This window comes from Polyodon spathula, chromosome 1 (genome assembly GCF_017654505.1).
Source record: "Polyodon spathula isolate WHYD16114869_AA chromosome 1, ASM1765450v1, whole genome shotgun sequence".
Taxonomy (NCBI): domain Eukaryota; kingdom Metazoa; phylum Chordata; class Actinopteri; order Acipenseriformes; family Polyodontidae; genus Polyodon; species Polyodon spathula.
Genome location: NC_054534.1, coordinates 12606174 through 12625904, shown reverse-complemented (window position 1 = coordinate 12625904; position 19731 = coordinate 12606174). Strand labels below are relative to the sequence as shown.

Here is a 19731-nt window from a genome sequence, read left to right as displayed (position 1 = left end):
ATATATGGAATATGTTGTTATTATTATTATTATTATTATTATTATTATATTATTATTATTATTATTATTATTATTATTATTATTATTATTATTATATTATTTCTTAGCAGACACCCTTATCCAGGGTGACTTACAGTTGTTACAAATCATCACAGTACAAAGTATCACTTTACAAAATATTACATTGTAAAGCATCACATTTAAAATACAATAAAATCAGTTCAATAAATTCAATACATCAAAAATTCAATAAATTCAAATAAGAGCAAAACATAAAGAATACAGTAATTAATTACTTGCAATAACAGGTTTGACTAAGAGCAGTTAACTTATATTAACAATATTTGCTTGTATGAGTAAAGTCCAGTACGAGCACACAGTAAGTACGATGAATTGATGACAATGATTTCAATAAGAGTAATTACAAAAAAACATGAATACGGATACTATAAGAGTAAACTTAACAAATTAAATGAACACATATATATTCCTGTAGATGTATAGAATTATATTTCATGCAAAAAAATATACTGAGCAATAAAAATATTTAAACATAATTTACATAATTCACAGATAAAAATTTTGAAAATAAAACTCCAATTTTACACAGTAATATAATATAATACAATTTACTATAATATACATGAAGGTGTTTAGTGTTCAGGTCATTAAACGTACTGGATACAGTCGCAGCAGGGCCCTTTTTTGTAAGAGGAAAGGAAGTGTGCCCTTGTCTTTCTCATGATGGATTCTTAGGAAAAGCAGTTCATTGTTAACTGCTGTGATTGGCACATCATGGAAATCTTGCTATGCCGGTTTAAGCAAGGTGATTTTCTTCTTGGACAACCCTGAGTCACCATAATAAACCACATTAAACACAAAACAACCATGTATATGTTGTTCCATTTGGATGGTTAGCGTGGATGGTTAATGTTTTATATAGATCTAATTAGTTATATGGTATGAAAACTTGGCAGTATAATACCAGGTAACCTACATGTGAATTAATCACCACCATCTGGAAGTAATATCAATTTAATATTAACACTATGTAGATCTAAGGAATTTTTTTTCTCCCCCCAGAAAATAAAAAATAAAGGAAACAAAACACATCCATTCCAGACTACAGTGTAACACACCACCGGCCCTCGAGGTCCATTCCAGACTCCAGTGTAGTCTACCACCAGCCTTCAAGGTCCATTCCAGACTCCAGTGTAGCGCACCACCGGCCCTCGAGGTCCATTCCAGACTCCAGTGTAGTCTACCACCGGCCCTCGAGATCCATTCCAGACTCCAGTGTAGCGCACCACCGACCCTCAAGGTCCATTCCAGACTCCAGTGTAGCGCACCACCGGCCCTCGAGGTCCATTCCAGACTCCAGTGTAGCGCACCACCGGCCCTCGAGGTCCATTCCAGACTCCAGTGTAGTCTACCACCGGCCCTCGAGGTCCATTCCAGACTCCAGTGTAGCGCACCACCGGCCCTCGAGGTCCATTCCAGACTCCAGTGTAGCGCACCACCGGCCCTCGAGGTCCATTCCAGACTCCAGTGTAGCGCACCACCAGCCCTCGAGGTCCATTCCAGACTCCAGTGTAGCGCACCACCAGCCCTCAAGGTCCATTCCAGACTCCAGTGTAGTCTACCACCGGCCCTCAAGGTCCATTCCAGACTCCAGTGTAGCGCACCACCGACCCTCAAGGTCCATTCCAGACTCCAGTGTAGCGCACCACCGACCCTCAAGGTCCATTCCAGACTCCAGTGTAGCGCACCACCGACCCTCGAGGTCCATTCCAGACTCCAGTGTAGCGCACCACCGACCCTCGAGGTCCATTCCAGACTCCAGTGTAGCGCACCACCAGCCCTCGAGGTCCATTCCAGACTCCAGTGTAGTCTACCACCGGTCCTTGAGGTGCATTCCAGACTGCAGTGTAGTCTACCACCGGCCCTTGAGGTCCATTCCAGACTCCAGTGTAGCGCACCACCGGCCCTCGAGGTCCATTCCAGACTCCAGTGTAGCGCACCACCTGTCCTCGAGGTCCATTCCAGACTCCAGTGTAGTCCCACCGGTCCTCGAGGTCCATTCCAGACTCCAGTGTAGTCTACCACCGGCCCTCGAGGTCCATTCCAGACTCCAGTGTAGCGCACCACCGGCCCTCAAGGTCCATTCCAGACTCCAGTGTAGCGCACCACCGGCCCTCGAGGTCCATTCCAGACTCCAGTGTAGCGCACCACCGGCCCTCGAGGTCCATTCCAGACTCCAGTGTAGCGCACCACCGGCCCTCGAGGTCCATTCCAGACTCCAGTGTAGCGCACCACCGGCCCTCGAGGTCCATTCCAGACTCCAGTGTAGTCACCACCGGCCCTCGAGGTCCATTCCAGACTCCAGTGTAGTCTACCACCGGCCCTCGAGGTCCATTCCAGACTCCAGTGTAGCGCACCACCGGCCCTCGAGGTCCATTCCAGACTCCAGTGTAGCGCACCACCGGCCCTCGAGGTCCATTCCAGACTCCAGTGTAGCGCACCACCGGCCCTCGAGGTCCATTCCAGACTCCAGTGTAGTCTACCACCAGCCCTCAAGGTCCATTCCAGACTCCAGTGTAGTCTACCACCGACCCTCCCATTCCAGACTCCAGTGTAGCGCACCACCGGCCCTCGAGGTCCATTCCAGACTCCAGTGTAGCGCACCACCGGCCCTCGAGGTCCATTCCAGACTCCAGTGTAGCGCACCACCGGCCCTCAAGGTCCATTCCAGACTCCAGTGTAGCGCTACCACCGACCCTCAAGGTCCATTCCAGACTCCATTCCAGACTCCAGTGTAGCGCACCACCGGCCCTCGAGGTCCATTCCAGACTCCAGTGTAGCGCACCACCGGCCCTCGAGGTCCATTCCAGACTCCAGTGTAGTCTACCACCGGCCCTCGAGGTCCATTCCAGACTCCAGTGTAGCGCACCACCGGCCCTCGAGGTCCATTCCAGACTCCAGTGTAGCGCACCACCGGCCCTCGAGGTCCATTCCAGACTCCAGTGTAGTAGGTCCATTCCAGACTCCACCCACCGGCCCTCGAGGTCCATTCCAGACTCCAGTGTAGCGCACCACCGGCCCTCGAGGTCCATTCCAGACTCCAGTGTAGCGCACCACCGACCCTCAAGTTCCATTCCAGACTCCAGTGTAGTCTACCACCGGCCCTCGAGATCCATTCCAGACTCCAGTGTAGCGCACCACCGGCCCTCGAGGTCCATTCCAGACTCCAGTGTAGCGCACCACCGGCCCTCGAGGTCCATTCCAGACTCCAGTGTAGCGCACCACCGGCCCTCGAGGTCCATTCCAGACTCCAGTGTAGTCTACCACCGGCCCTCGAGATCCATTCCAGACTCCAGTGTAGCGCACCACCGGCCCTCGAGGTCCATTCCAGACTCCAGTGTAGCGCACCACCGGCCCTCGAGGTCCATTCCAGACTCCAGTGTAGTCTACCACCGGTCCTTGAGGTGCATTCCAGACTGCAGTGTAGTCTACCACCGGCCCTTGAGGTCCATTCCAGACTCCAGTGTAGCGCACCACCGGCCCTCGATGTCCATTCCAGACTCCATTGTAGCGCACCACCTGTGAGGTCCATTCCAGACTCCATTGTAGCGCACCACCGGCCCTCGAGGTCCATTCCAGACTCCAGTGTAGCGCACCACCGGCCCTCGAGGTCCATTCCAGACTCCAGTGTAGCGCACCACCGGCCCTCGAGGTCCATTCCAGACTCCAGTGTAGCGCACCACCGGCCCTCGAGGTCCATTCCAGACTCCAGTGTAGCGCACCACCGGCCCTCAAGGTCCATTCCAGACTCCAGTGTAGCACCACCGGCCCTCGAGGTCCATTCCAGACTCCAGTGTAGCAGTGTAGTCCCACCGGCCCTCGAGGTCCATTCCAGACTCCAGTGTAGCGCACCACCACCGGCCCTCGAGGTCCATTCCAGACTCCAGTGTAGCGCACCACCGGCCCTCGAGATCCATTCCAGACTCCAGTGTAGCGCACCACCGACCCTCAAGGTCCATTCCAGACTCCAGTGTAGCGCACCACCGACCCTCAAGGTCCATTCCAGACTCCAGTGTAGCCACCACCAGCCCTCGAGGTCCATTCCAGACTCCAGTGTAGTCTACCACCGGTCCTTGAGGTGCATTCCAGACTGCAGTGTAGTCTACCACCGGCCCTTGAGGTCCATTCCAGACTCCAGTGTAGCGCACCACCGTCCATTCCAGACTCCAGTGTAGCGCACCACCGGCCCTCGATGTCCATTCCAGACTCCATTGTAGCGCACCACCTGTCCTCGAGGTCCATTCCAGACTCCATTGTAGCGCACCACCTGTCCTCGAGGTCCATTCCAGACTCCAGTGTAGCGCACCACTGGCCCTCGAGGTCCATTCCAGATTGGGCCTGAAATTAAAAAAAAAAAAAAAAAAAAGTAAATTTATACCGACGCCCTTGGTATACTTTAAAATGGATATGGCACCTCTCGAATTCTTTATTCCAAGCAGGCCCTAAATTAGTTAATGGAACGTGTTATTAGTCATTTAAGTAATCTATACCTGTAATTAGTAAATTAACTAATTTATGACCTAATTGGAACAAAACCCTGGACTGAAATGGTTCTCGAGGGAAAAGTGTTTTTTTTTTTAAAAAAGCAATATAGGTCAGAGGAATCTATTAGTTAGACAGAACACCATCATATACTACATCCTAAATCCTTTACATTTGTTTACAAATCAACATTAAATTACTGGAAGTTTCTTTTTTTTACAGGTACAGAGATGACATTTACAAGTATCAACCCTTATAGGGTAATTTCAAAGGGAAATATCACCACTGCCATTAATAACTGTGTAGGACAGAAGAAGATCCATTAAAAATCTTCTGAAAGGAAGTGGCTAACCTGGTGTCTTGTGACTGTCTGCATTTACAGATACAATATCTACCTATTTGTTTTGTTTCGTTTCAAGTGGATTCAGCTCTGTCTGTTTTATAAACCTACAGCGCTTTTGTAGCACTTGACTGCCTCAGTTTGCTTAATTCTTCAGTTCTTCACAAACCTCACCAGTGAACACAAAGTGTAATATTTTCAACTGAAAGAACTTGTGAGTTCTACGCAGATTTGCGTGGATTCCAGGTTTTCACAAGAATGAAGATCTCATCAACCATTATCTGGCTACATTTCCTTAAAATAATATTATTTAAAACTTCCTTTTGAGATGTGTGAAGATCCAAGTACTGGGTATTGAGGTTATCTATAAATAAAGAGGTTTCTGTCCTTCATGAATGATTAGAATACAGGGCATTATGTACATATTATTGTATAGCCTTATAACAGTATAAGAAGTAAATGTGTGTATTTGGGTGATTAAATAATGGATACACACTGTCCGTGGTCCACTGTTGGTTGATGTGGAATGCATTGAGGTGATCAGCACTACCGTGCTAAGGAATGATTTCTACCTCGCCGAGATGTGTACAGTGTAAGGCATTTGCTTTTGTAAGCTGGAGGACCCAAAGGATATGGAGAAGGCTGGTGCAATAGAATGCACACCTGAATGACTAAAGAGACAGTACTGAGCAAAGAAGGGAGAAGGGAGAATGCTACAGAAAATCATTGCCTATGTTTTGAAGCCTTCACCACAACTGTAACAGCATTATACTTCTATATAAAACAAACCTATAATTAAGTTGCGATTAAAATACGCAAATCCCTCTAGTAAGGTGTAGGCCCATGTGTAAAAGAATCGCTGATACATCTTATTTCGTGGCACGCAAAATAAAACCAGCTCAGGTTGTAAATCTGGCAGTAGCCTTTAAGAAATGTGAAAAGAAATCAATAGAGACATTGGGAACTTGTGTAGTCATTTTTAGTGAAAAGTTGTTGCAGTAATTACAAAAGCACAATCCCTCTTCCTGTTACTTTTCAAATAATTCTAAAACACAATGCTCAACAAACAGGCCCATGGTTGAAACCACAACCTGTAAGGCCTTTTTAAAGTCCACAGTTTTCACCACTTGAACATGTGTGAGAACATACAATCAGAACTACCACAGATGTGGTAAAACTTTGAAACAGAGCTAATACAACTAAAGAAAGAGGGCCCAACAGTGAAGTTCATTTTCAGTTCATGCTAATAAAGCCATTCTCATAGCGCTCCATTCAGATCTTTCAGTAGAAGATATCTTTTTTTGCTAGATACCATACCAGCAGAATTATGTAAGCACAATAATAGAACATTTTGTTATTTTAGCAATTTTATAAATAATGTAATCTGATTTTCTACAAATAGTCCTACAAATTAAAATATATACTGTAGTTTATACATTAAATTAAAGATACTGTGGATATTTTTAACCCTAGCTTGACCATATACACACAGTGCCCATAGAAAGTCTACATCCCCTTGAACTGTTTCACATTTTGTTGTGTTGGTGCCTCAGAGTTTCATGCATTTAAATTATGTTTTTTTTTTTTTTTTTCCCCACTTATCTACACACCATACTCCACACTGTTAAGGGGGAAAAAAAGTTTTCATTGAGAAAAAAATTATATATTAAAAATACAAAACTGAAAGATCATAACTGGATAAGTCTCCACCCCACTGAGTTAATACTTGGTGGAAGCACTTTTGGCAGCAATTACAGCTGTGAGTCTGTTGGGATAGGTCTCTACCAACTTTACACACTTAGATTTCGTAATCTCTGACCATTCTTCTTTACAAAACTGTACAAGCTCTGTCATGTTCCTTGGGGAGCATTGACAGACAGCAATCTTCAAGTCACGCAACACATTTTCAATTGGATTTAGGTAGGGGCTCTGACTGGGCCACTCAAGGACATTTACCTTTTTGTTCCTTAGCCACTCCAGTGTAGCTTTGACTGTGTGCTTTGGGTCGTTGTCATGCTGAAAGGAACTTCCGTCCCAGTTTCAGCTTTCTTGCAGAGGGCAGCAGGTTTTCCTCAAGGACTTCTTTACTTTGCTCCATTCATTTTCCCTTCTATCCTGACAAGTGCCCCAGTCCCTGCCGATGAAAAACATCCCCATAACATGATGCTGCCACCACCATGCTTCACAGTAGGGATGGTGTTCTTTGAGTGATGTGCTGTGTTGGGTTTGCACAAAACATAACGCTTTGCATTTAGGCCAAAAAGTTCCATTTTAGTTTCGTCAGACCATAGAACTTTTTGCGACATGGCTACAGAAATCTCCTGAGTGTTTTTTTTTGTAAACGTCAAACGGGATTCAAGGTGGGCTTTCTTGTTGCCACCCTACCATAGAGGCCAGATTTGTGGAGTGCTTGGGATATTGTTGTCACATGCACACTTTAACCAGTCTTGGCCATACAAGCCTGTAGCTCTTGCAAAGTTGCTATTGGCCTCTTGGTAGCCTCTTTGATCAGTCTCCTTGCTTGATCATCCAATTTGGAGGGATGGCCTGATCTAGGCAGGGTCTCGGTAGGGCCTTGCACCTTCCACTTCTTAATAATCGTCTTGACCATGCTCCAAGGGATATTTAAGGCCTTTGATATATATTTTTTTTATACTCATCCCCTGATCTGTGCCTTTCACAACTTTGTCCCGGAGTACTTTTGAAAGCGCCTTGGTGCTTATGGTTGAGTCTTTGCTTTGAAACTACCCAGCAGAAGGAACCTACAGGAACTGCTGAATTTATCCTGAAATCATGTGAATCGCTACAATTTAACACAGGTGGAGGTCACTTCAATTGGTGTGTGATTTTGAAGGCGATTGTTTACACCTGAGCTAATTTAGTATTGCTATTACAAGGGGGGGGGTGGACACTTATCCAACCAAGCTATTTCAGGTTTTATTTTTAATTAATTTTGTACAAATTTTGTAATTCAGATATGGGAATCTAATCAAGTCAAAGATTATAAAGCATAGTCATCTAATGTCCCTTTTACAGTATCCTATTCATGTTGGCTTATAGCCAATCAGAATTTACAAAGCCACAACAAAAACCTTTATCAGTATTCTAAAGAAGTCACATTGTTTTTTAAAGAGAATTCTTTACCTTCAAAGCCATACCCTGTTAATTCAGACAACACGTTCTGACTCAATTTGTATAGTAGATTTCCAAAATAATATGAATGTTTCAAGAACCTGTATTTTTAGAAAATTTGTTTTATTTTATTTGTACATGTAGCATTAACATATTAGGGAAATGATCACCCTGTTTAACAGTTGTTATAGAAAATTGAGTGTGTGTGTGTGTATGCATGTGGTTCCAATAGGGGCACACATCGGAATACAGTTGGATGAGCTTGACTATAAAATGGGGCAGCTGGTTTTTTGAGCAAAATACTACAGCAATACATGGGAAATTTTACAGATGATAGGTTGGTTTATTGAGTTTTAAAAAAGGTGGTCGTAAAAAATGTAAAATATACCAGGGCAGTGGAGGTTTATCAGCTGTCAGCGAGTACATTTTATGATGGAACCGCTGATATACAGTGGTTACCATACATATTATTATTACATATTAGTATTTGGGACGTTTTAACAAAATATTAGCATGTTTTATCACCTAAAAATGACTAGACTATTAGATAGTCGGTATTCTGAAAATAAAACTTCAAGAATGGGGTCATGAATTGGCCAGTGAATATCTGAACTCATCAGACTATGAAATGCAAGGCTGGGCCTGGACAGTATTTGGATGGTGTACCTTCTAATTTAAATAGCGTTCTGAATGAAGTGTTGTTGATTTAGTAGGGGTCAGGGTCCGTATACAAAAAGGCACAACTTAAATTAGATGCACTGCTTTTTGGTTTCATGATACACACCTCTATCATATAATGTAAGGAAATAGTATTCAACAATTACATTTTCTCAGCTGGTCCCACCTTGTTAAAGGGTTTGGTTTGATACTACATAAGTGTTTTTGTTAGACCCTGCAAAACTCACTGAAACAATCAATGGATTTAAATAGACAAGTATGTAGACTTCAATATTTTGTTTTTAAATGCTGTGCATAACTCAGGAATTGCATGGAGTTACATTAAAATTATAAAATGTTTGTCCAGTATATTTTAGAAAGGAAAACTTAGATGAAAAGATGCAATATTCATGCACCACTGTAAATTCATGCCATTGCAGAGTGCCCTATATCTGTTTTATTTATAGACAATTATGTCATTGCATAATTCAGTGTATATAGTTGACCTCCCTTGTCATGATTTTGAATTTGGAATCAATAAAGAAATCAGTTCATTTAGCATTATAAATACATCATGAAAGCTGTAACAACCCAAGGCGTGCATTTTTCATTAGACACGAGTAAAATGTAGAGCATGTGGCCTCCCTCCATTTTTCCTTTTGAAACAGCCCTTTTCTGGGTAATACACAATCTGAGGTATGGGGTGTCAACAGAAGAAAACAAGTTTTGTCATTGTGAATAAATAGAAAAAAAAAGGAGGAGACCACACTTACTGTACAGTGTGTTGTGCGCAGGACAACAGACCGAATAAGCTGATTTTGTTACTGTTTATTATGTATGTATTTTCATGTAATAAAAGTGATTTTAGATCTTGAAACTGGTACTTTTCTTAATCTCAATCTACACAATAAATAACTGTTTGCAATGATGCTGTGGTCATCCATGTGGAAATGATTGTGATGAGTTGGACCAAGGATGAAAGCCCTTCTCAATGTGTGTATGGTGGACATAGTGCAATAACATTGTTATGTTTTTAGTTTCTTCAAGCAGATTAACTGGGGAGATAGCTTTATGGACAGTTTGGATAAAATGGGTTTCACTGTTTTATGAGCAGCCAAATTATTTACAATGTCTGATTGCTTACCTAAATTATTTTGACAGGCTGCCAAAAAACGTTGTAAGACTCTGGTACTAGGAGTGGAGGTGCCTGTACCTTTTAATGGTGTTCCAAATAAGTACCAAAGGAGGTATAGGAAGGAGGAAAACACAACAACAGACGCTCCTCTGAATCACACATTTTTATTAAGAATCTTTTTATAAATGCATTCAATTACATAAGAAGCAAACAGAACACAAAGTGGATATTCCCCAGATTCTAGCAGGAGCACAGGCGGCAGGCGGCTGCCCTTTAGCTGTAGGTAACTTTGATAATGAACAGCTAACAATGTTTTGTCCTACATGTCTGTGTCACAGCCTTGCTCACTAACCCACCTTTACTTTCTGAGTTGTGTCATCCCCAGGCAGCTACTCGGCTGGGAAGAAGCTAAAAGTGACAGCGAATTGCGCTGACCTTTCAATCATTTCTCCTAATTCACATTTCCACAGATATTCCATGTGCCTTCATAGACCTTGAACATGTTCTGGCTATCTTGACTTGGCATGCAGTCAGTAACTCCTTTTATTTTATAAAGAACAGATGCTACCTCTCTTAACCTTTCTCGGACATCACTATTATCAGCACTATCTAAGTGGTTTTGTAAGAACGAAAATCTCTCACTGTATTTATTTGAGGGAATGAATAGTGCAGAGATAGCCTTGTAACATCAACGTAAATAATCATAATGATTGTGAAAAGGCTAGTTTCCGTTACCAATTGCAGTTGCAAAAAAAGCTTTCAGAAAATTATTAAGAAGTTACATTGTTCAATGTAAAAAAAAAAAAAAAAAAAAAAAAAAAAACAGTACTATATAACATTTACGCCACCAACTGGACAGATATTTATGTAACACATTGTCTAGTTAACTGCATTATGGATCTTGATTGTAATTGTTTTGTTTTTTTTTCATTGCAATTTTATTTTTTGCTGTGTGTCCACATGTTTTGGAATAAATATCTGCAAGGCATACATGTACAAAACAATTGCTTTAAGATCTTTATGGCAGAACTTTGCCTTTCAAAATGTCAAGGTTTGATTTAACAAGAACACAGCAAGCCAAGTTATGAGCACAATAAGAAGCTGACACATTGGATGCAGTTTGGATAGTTATCACAATGCTGAGCTCTTTTGGAAATGTCTTTTATGACATTTTCTTAAAGATTTCTCCATTTTCTTTGAGACAATGGAGCACTGCAGTGCATGAATCTACTTCAATTCACACTGCTGGTTCAGATGAAAAAGCACCACACTAAAAAGCATGTGTTTATTATCAGTTTAATTATGATTTATTGGACCCCACTCCTGTTAATACTTTTGAGGAAATATACATGAGTATAGTGTTGGAACATTTTTCAGAATACTGTTTGTATAACTACAGAATAAGCAACATGGAAACTTCAGAAATAACCCATGGATACCCTACCACCTTTCCTTTCTTTAATGAGTTCATTCATTTACAATGCTGACATGTTTTTTTCTTCAAGAAATATAATGAATGGTGGGATTAAACTTCTGCCTAAAAGTAATTACAGTGCCTGCATTGTGTGAAAACAGTTTCCAAAATAATTGAGAATTTTCAGTGATCTATTGCAGAGACACCATGAAGTGAGTTTGGAAATATTTAATCAAAATGAAATTTAAACAAAGAGTCTCAAATCATCCATTGAAGTCTGAACCTCATTATGATTTTAAGACTAAACATTTTAGTAAACTGAGACGTAACATAATGTAGCTATTATTGTTAATTGTATATCTGATCATATACCCTAATTTTACTGATAGAGATTATTAATTGATGATTGTTTGTATTTGTTGGTGGTCTCTAGAGACAGCTAGTGTGTAACTTTTTTTTTTCCCACTGTCTGTAACAGAACTTAGAAGAGTTTTACAAGCTATTTTAGAGCAACTGATTATAGTGCTCTGAGGGCAGAGTAGTGGAATAATGATTAAACCACACTATGTATGTGGTTTAAGATGGTAGAAGGAGATTTAAGCAATTCATGCCAAGAATAGCATTACAAAAATGACACACAGTTGTCAGTGACAGTTGAATAAATTAAACGTTATGGCTATTTTTAAGTGTGGGGTTTACATTGTTCAGTTTTTTACCATGGGACTGAGGAGAAACATACCAAAGCTGAAGATTGTGTATAACATTTCTAATTTAAACTTGAGTTGAAAGTGCCTTGGTTTATCGTTGCTGTACTTCAATTGATGCTGTGTCTCACTGGGTTTTAAAAGCAAGCAAAAACATTTAAAATAAATGATCAAGTGTGTCCCAACAGCACTGCATTTGTATCTGTTCAAAGTGTTTATGCTTTATGAAAGTGCCAGTATATAGAGGCATTCCGTAGTTCTAGGGGTGAGGGTCAGTTTGCAAACCTTGTTGATTCCTTAATGTGTATTGTACAGACTCACCTTCCAACACTTGTTCTGCAAGTCTTTCTCCTCCACCTCCACATCAACTACTTTTCAACTGTGTCTCCCTTCTGGGGGCCTGTGGTCCTCCATCACCCTGTCTTGGTGACCACTGACCGATGTCGAAGGTCGCACCTCAAACAAGGACAGTTCCTATTGATCCAAAAGAAGAGATCCTGGGCCACACAGTCAATCATCCCACACTACACTTTTACATCTCACAATGCTAGCTTCAATCTTTGAAATCAATTTTAAACAGCAGCTTGAAACATAAATAAACTATGGGATAGGAAAGAATACTAAAGGTTTAATTCAACAAATATTAAAATTGTGCATTGCAAGAAATGTGGTCACTTGAGCATCTATAGAATACATTAAGCAAAGGAGTGTAAAAGGTAGAACTTTTAATTCAGTACATTTCTTCCAAATGTATTAGACTTGCACGGCTTTTTATCTTTATTATTTTATTTGTTCACAAATTGATGATAGATTTTCCTAATGATGACCGAGCAGTTGCATTCATCATGCTTCAAAAAGAACCTCTTTCATGCAGTTCCATTAGCTACATACATCCCAAATGTGCTGTTTTGTTATACCAGGCATTTATATTGATATCTGGTACTACACTAGATTAATACATCTGCTTCCAAGCCATGCTTCCAGGTATTCTCATATTTCCAAAATAAAATTGTCTCCCACCCCTTTGACACCTTCTTTCCTGTCACTAATCAACTACTGGAGCTACTTCCTATATTGACTAACATACTTTACAGCCAGTAACCTGTGTTGATCCTTATGTATTTATAATTATTGGGTTCATGAACAACTCCCAGAGGAATGAAAGGAAAGTACTTTTATTAATTTCTTAGTGACACATACTAACATAAACTCTGGAAGCCACCTTTGAGTTCCCCCTATTCCAATCTAGGGCTCCTCTATAAAAGCTGAGATATATTCAACATGTCAACAAGGTACTTTCTACAAATGATCATATCATTACAGATCCCAGAGACACTGTTGAAGTGACATGACCTAGGAAGTGGAATAGTAACAGACTTCCTGAAAATAAGGCAATTACATTTATTTAACTTAATGTAGTAACAGATGTTATGTTTTAAAATTAAAATACAAATACTATAATATTTCTTTCAAAACTGCATATAGTACCACCAAAACGGATAACAGGAGCACTAAAAACAAATTAAGAATTGAAAAAAGCTAATACTTAACCAAATACTACTGTACATACAGACACCAGCTATGTAAACTTGAAGCTCTGGATTCTGTCCGAGTGTTTGAGAAAAAAGTAGTCAGGTGTCTGATCCACTGTCAAACTAATGTCAGCAGGAGCATGAGGTGAATGCCAATACAATTTATTTTCTTCATGCACCTTGTATAGCAGGTCAGACTGCAATCACTCAACCTGCCACCCTGGTACTGAAGGCGGCCTTGGAAATGAATGCTGTGTAATGTTCAAGCTGCACACAACAGGACTACTGAATTAATATGCTGGATGTGTGCGACACAGGGAAAACCCTCATGGCAACAAATGGCAGAGCTATTCATTTGAAGAGATTAACACTGGTGATGCCCTGCAAGCTAGAGCTTGTAGAAACATCATCGCTGATTTTCAGTATTTTGTGAAGTCAAAAGCAGCTCTTTTTTTTGTTTGTTTCTTTTGGTATTTCTTAATGTAGCATGGTGCAGTATTTTATATTTATGGGTGAAATATCTACAGGTCAGCGTGCCCAATTTTGCTTATCACTATGCACCAAGGCAGTTGTAGATGTATTGGATATACGGTTCAGGCCCCAAATGTTATCATGTTACTCTATATGGGTTTTCTCAGCATATGCAAAGTAAATAAATAAATTAATAAGTTGTAAAATTGTGTCTGTAGGCTGCAACAAGGTTGCTAATGGGGTAATTGAGCTGTTTCTTCTGTTCCACGAACATTCCTAAACGTGGATTTTCACCTTGATGAACTTTTCTGCCGTGAGATGATGCTAACTATACCAGTTTTCAGTTTAGGTTTGAACCTTTTTGTTTTGTCACAGCCTGGATGGTCTGTGGACTTATTGTTATCTGTAGAAATGTTCTTGTTCTCAGATGGTAAAGCAAAGAAACGACAACATAAGTGAAGCCCATCCTGGGTTTTAAAAAGGAGCAACATACCTCAAACCAATTCTAACACTGAAGCGCTTAAAAAAGCAAATTGGTATGGGTGTGAAATGTCAAGAGTTCTTTCCACTAATCCATTCTTCTAGCAGCAGTTTTACTTTGTATAATTGTGTTTCTGTTATTGCATTCTGTTGACTTTTTTTTTTTTAAAATTGTAGTTTAACGCAGCCGTGGCCTTAATATAGCTCTCAAAATCATTTCTAACCTGTGACACACTGCCTCTAGCCCAACGGTCTCCAACTCTGGTCCTGGAGAGCCCCTGTCCTGCAGGTTTTATAGGTGCCTTTACATCATCAGTGGCTAAAGATCTGGAACACCTGTTAATCTTGACTAATTAAGACAATAATTGGCACAACTATGTAACTGAGAACTCGGTTGAAATGAAAACCAGAAGACCCTGTAGCTCTCCAGGACTGGGGATGGAGACCCCTGCTCTAGTCTTATAAATACATTTTTGTTCTATCAGTATGTCTTACTAATGTATTTCCTAACCATCCACTAGAGGCAGTGTTACAGGGGGATGGGTTAATGGTCACACTGGTGCAGCAGATGTACTTGGAGACAACCTTTTATTTCACAAATTATTTCACAACCCTTTGTATAAGCAAGTGTATGCACCACGCATTATCTACTTGTATACACACTGTAAGGCTTTATTACAATTTTGTTTTGATCAACATAAAACAGTGTTGTATATCAATACTTCATTTAAATGTTGATCTGTATATTGTAGTATAGAACATTTGTTTATTTCACATTGTTTACATGACAGCTGAGAAATTTGAAAGGTATAATTTTTTTAATGTTCAGTGTTGTTTACTTACTGCTTTTTCTGTTCTCCGAAAAATAAATAAAACATTATGTTGAGATCACAGGATCATTTATCCCAGGATCTGGGAGAATGGAAGTCATTACTTCTGTTTTCCTGAGATAATTACATTTATCTCAGTCATGACTTCGACAAAACGACTTGTACTGTCAAAACCGTTTTCTCAAGATCTTGGGATAAATGATCTCGTGATCACAGGATAAAGGAATGGTAATATCGAGATCCTGACATACATGATCTTGTGATCCTGGGATGAAGGAATGGTAATATCGAGATCCTGAGATAAATGATCTTGTGATCCCGGGATGAAGGAATGGTACTATTGAGATCCTGAGATACATGATCTTTTGATCCTGGGATGAAGGAATGGTAATATCGAGATCCTGAGATACATGATCTTATGATCCCGGGATAAAGAATGATAATATCGAGATCCTGAGATACATGATCTTGCGATCCTGGGATGAAGGAATGGTAATATCGAGATCCTGAGATACGTGATCTTGTGATCCCGGGATGAAGGAATGGTACTATTGAGATCCTGAGATAAATGATCTCGACAAAACGAAACCAACGTACTTTTCTGCTAGTTTTTCTTTCCTAAATTTTTCTGCAAGAGGCTTAGATAAAGCTATCTGATATATTTGTTATTCACAACACAAACTTTGGTATTTTATGTATATTTAGAGCAAATTCATCAAATTCCTCTGCAATTAAATCGACTGTAAAATGATAAACAGTAAATATCATAAAAAATATGGCACATCAGAATAGGTTGTTTAGATACACCTAATATTCTAGAATATTCTAGTTCATATTTCGGAATACAATCAAAATATTAAATACACTTTTCAAAATTATTTTTGTATTTGTTTTTATTACTTGAATAAAAGTCATAGCAGCATACTTTATAAATTAATAAGGAGGGACAGAGTTACCCAAATAACTTCCTTTAGGTAGTTTATTCCTTCATTTGAACCTGCGTTATTATAGTTTTAATGACAGTGCTTGTGTCCATTGTGTACCTTGATGCAATCTAGCTTCTAAACCCAGTGAAAAGAACAGTGCTCCATCTAGAATGTAATTAAAGATATACAGAAAAGCTGGACTCAGGACCAACATTTAAATCTTAAACCATACCGGATTTAAATGACAGGTTAAAATAACACACAAGGAGTAGCAACACCAACAACTTGACTACATGATGACATGAAGGTACCGAATTAATAGTGTTTGTTTGTGTTAATCAAGAGGGGCCATGGCTGGAGTAGTGCCCTGGTTTACGAAATTTAGACTACCTACTCTTGGTATGGGAAAATAAGTTAGACCACGGGGTCACGACAAGGGAGGAGATAGGGAGGTAGTGGGCTGCAAAAGGAAAGGACAATAAATGGGTTATATTTCTACATTAGTGGTTAACTGGGAGCCTCCCAAACCTACATTTAAAAACACCTTTAAAAAAAAAAAAAAAAACTCCAGTGAAACAATCTACTGTACAGTGCTGTAGCAATACACTCACAAACCAACCTTTACACACCAGCAATTGCAACAGGACAGCTTACCAACACATTACTTTTTGACTGACAGGGAACAAACACTCAGAAAGTTCATAACTCAGAACATTCACACATCTATGGCAATGCCGTGCTTTGTGGAAATCATTTCCCTGGTGCCTGTCATGTACATGAGTACTGAACAGAGGTGCGGTAACGATGCAGTGATTGCTACATACAGCCAGTAGGGCACAGGAGCTGTACTTCCAAATGGACAGAACCAAAGACCATGGCGGATACCGTCTCGCACGTGGTGAGAGGCCAAGGAAATAAAGAGCATCCAAGGAAGGAAACACCAGGAGTCCTTTAGCTTGCAAATCCACATGAGGAATTTCAGAGAGATGCATGCAGCTGGGATAAGCGTGGAGCAGTGAAGAGGAGGTCTCTGAGATAGATGCAGAGCAGCCTATCAAAAACAAAAAACAGAAACAGATGATACTTTCTAAAAAAAAAAAAAAAAAAAAAAAAAAAAAAACATCACACACATATTTGTATTTTATTGTATTTTACTGTTATAGGAACATTTTCATTTGGCAACAGAATTTTATGGCACTGCGGTACTGCACAAAGAATTGTGCACTGAATCTGATGCAAAGAAATTTATTCCAATGGTACGGTCTTGTTCTTGCTAAACTTTGCTTTAATTGAACTATTCTCTACTAAGCAAACCACTGCTATTGTAATCCTTACATGGTACAGTAGTGATGCCAGTCAATTTCCAATTGTTGCATGGTAGCCATAACTCACTCGGTCTCTATATCCATTCAGTGTCGGCATAGCACACTGTAGCTCAAACAGATGCCCAATTTTAAAACACACTATAATAAAAACAGATAAGGTGTTTATTACTTACTTTAAGCGAGAGAGAGCCAGCTAAATAAAAGTGGTCAAGATCAATGACAGAAGCAAGAAAACCGGCAAAGATTACTTCACAGAAGTCACTCTTCTTCCGTATTCCAATGACGATGGCCCAAGACCACAGGCCCACCACCCCGTGAACTGCATTGTCCAAAGGAACCCTGAGCCAATCATTGTGCTGGATGAAAGAAAACTCCAGAAACCTATCAGCAAAAAAGCAGAACATCCCCAGCCCTGTGCTGGCTATGATGGAGGCAGTGCTGAAGGTCTGCAGGAGGGCACGGGCCTTTTCTGTCTCTGTAGCCATTGTAAGTGTAGCCATTTCCAACTTATTGAATTTTCTATTAAATAGGTGTCATCCATGGCCATTTACCATCGAATCATTCTGTAACACAAAAAGTGAAAGAAAGCCCAAATGTAATAGGAAACACGATGGCTGCTTCGGTGCTGCCAATCAAAAACTAGCAGAATTATACTAGGGTATGCATTTCCTGGCATTATTCTTTTTTTTAAATAAAAACAAAAACAACGATATACACTATTCATTTTAATTCGGTGCTTTACTCAGTTATTTATTTTTAATCAATACGTCACATGCATTTTATCATAACGTAAATACTGCATTTATCAAAACGCCAAGTGTTGCTTTTACCTGTAATAATATTGACGTTTGCATCCCTTTGCTCTGCTCACTGGCACTCAACGGTACTACAGCTCCCTGACTAGTGGACACTGCAGCGGTTCTAAGTGCAGTGAATGCTAGCGTGTCTTGGGGTTCCAATGAAACTTTGGGCTTGAGATCTGTTAACACTGTTATTATTATTATTAATATTTTCTTTTTTCAGATAGTGAAAATAATCCCAACCGAATATGCCAGAAGTGCGAACTAAAATACTGTAGCGCCGTCCCTTTACGGCGCCAGCAATAAAGTCGCTGACAAGGTGTGTGTCGTTTAGTCCTCTTTTATTATTTACCACAAAACAAAACTGCAACTGTCACACAGTCTTTTTAAAACCTAACGTTCACCACTCACATGCGCACCTCCGATCCGCGCACACACGCAGTCCCCCGCAGCCGTGCAATCAAACTAACCCCATTCACCCCCGGCTGCGCATACACACTCGCACGCATACCAGTCAGCTTAACAACAAACGCGCAACACATAACACCCACAGCAGCAGGTCTTCCGAGCCCCCAGTTGTCCAGGTCGCTACAAACATTTGGTGTATCGAGTTTGAGTAAGGGATTGTATCTATGCCCAACACCGATTGAGAAAATTACATAGGGACAAATCCAAATTATGTAACATAGCTATTTTGTCTACTAAATATACTGTCATTCACAGAAATTCAGTAAGTCAAAGCTTGGCCTGGCTTTATTTATGCAATCAAATGAATACTATTATTAATAAAACAACAGGTTTGTTTTTTTTTGTTTTTTGACTGACCATTGGCTGGTTGCTGCAGTCTCTCAACAACACGATCCTTTCTAATATTCACCTTTTATTTATGATGCTCATCTGTGATCATAGGGCAAAAGACGTATACCGATGGGCTGTTTGTTAACGATTGGTTGAAATATCTAACGACTTAATAGAATCAACAGGTTTCAAAGTGGTCGGCAGTTTATAAACGTAAATTCTAGAATAAAAATATATATATTAACAAAAGCCAATACTCACCTTACACGCTGCAGGTCAGCCAGTGTCCCTCTTCCACAAGACAAACAAAAAAGGACAACCTCTTGTCGACAATTATTGGGCAAAAACATCTTATTCTCACCTGATTGGTTACTGTTGTTGTCAATCAGACACTCAGGCATCAAAGCCAGGGAAGTGAAATTAGGAGTTGTCATGCTATGCAGTTTCTGCTGCTGTATGGAATGCCCCATCTAGTGGTTGGTTGTGAGAACGCCTTAAAAACACCATTCAATTTTGGAGGACATCATAATACCAGTTTATGCTCATATGAAATAATTTAGCCCTCTCGCTTGTTTTAACTTAATTATAATGATATCAAACTAATTCAGAAATTGCATTAAGAAT

At 40.4% G+C, this 19731-nt stretch overlaps 1 protein-coding gene across 1 annotated transcript; it reads right to left on the bottom strand.

Annotated features, from left to right (window-relative positions):
• Positions 1-16163: 16163 nt before the first annotated feature.
• Positions 16164-19505, bottom strand: LOC121314296 (transmembrane protein 267-like). The gene is made up of 3 exons (XM_041247398.1): positions 19369-19505; positions 17683-18072; positions 16164-17235 (listed from the first exon to the last, which is right to left on the bottom strand). The coding sequence occupies exons 2-3, from the start codon at positions 18007-18009 to the stop codon at positions 16900-16902; spliced, it is 663 nt and encodes a 220-aa protein (XP_041103332.1). The 5' UTR covers positions 18010-18072; positions 19369-19505; the 3' UTR covers positions 16164-16899.
• Positions 19506-19731: the final 226 nt, after the last annotated feature.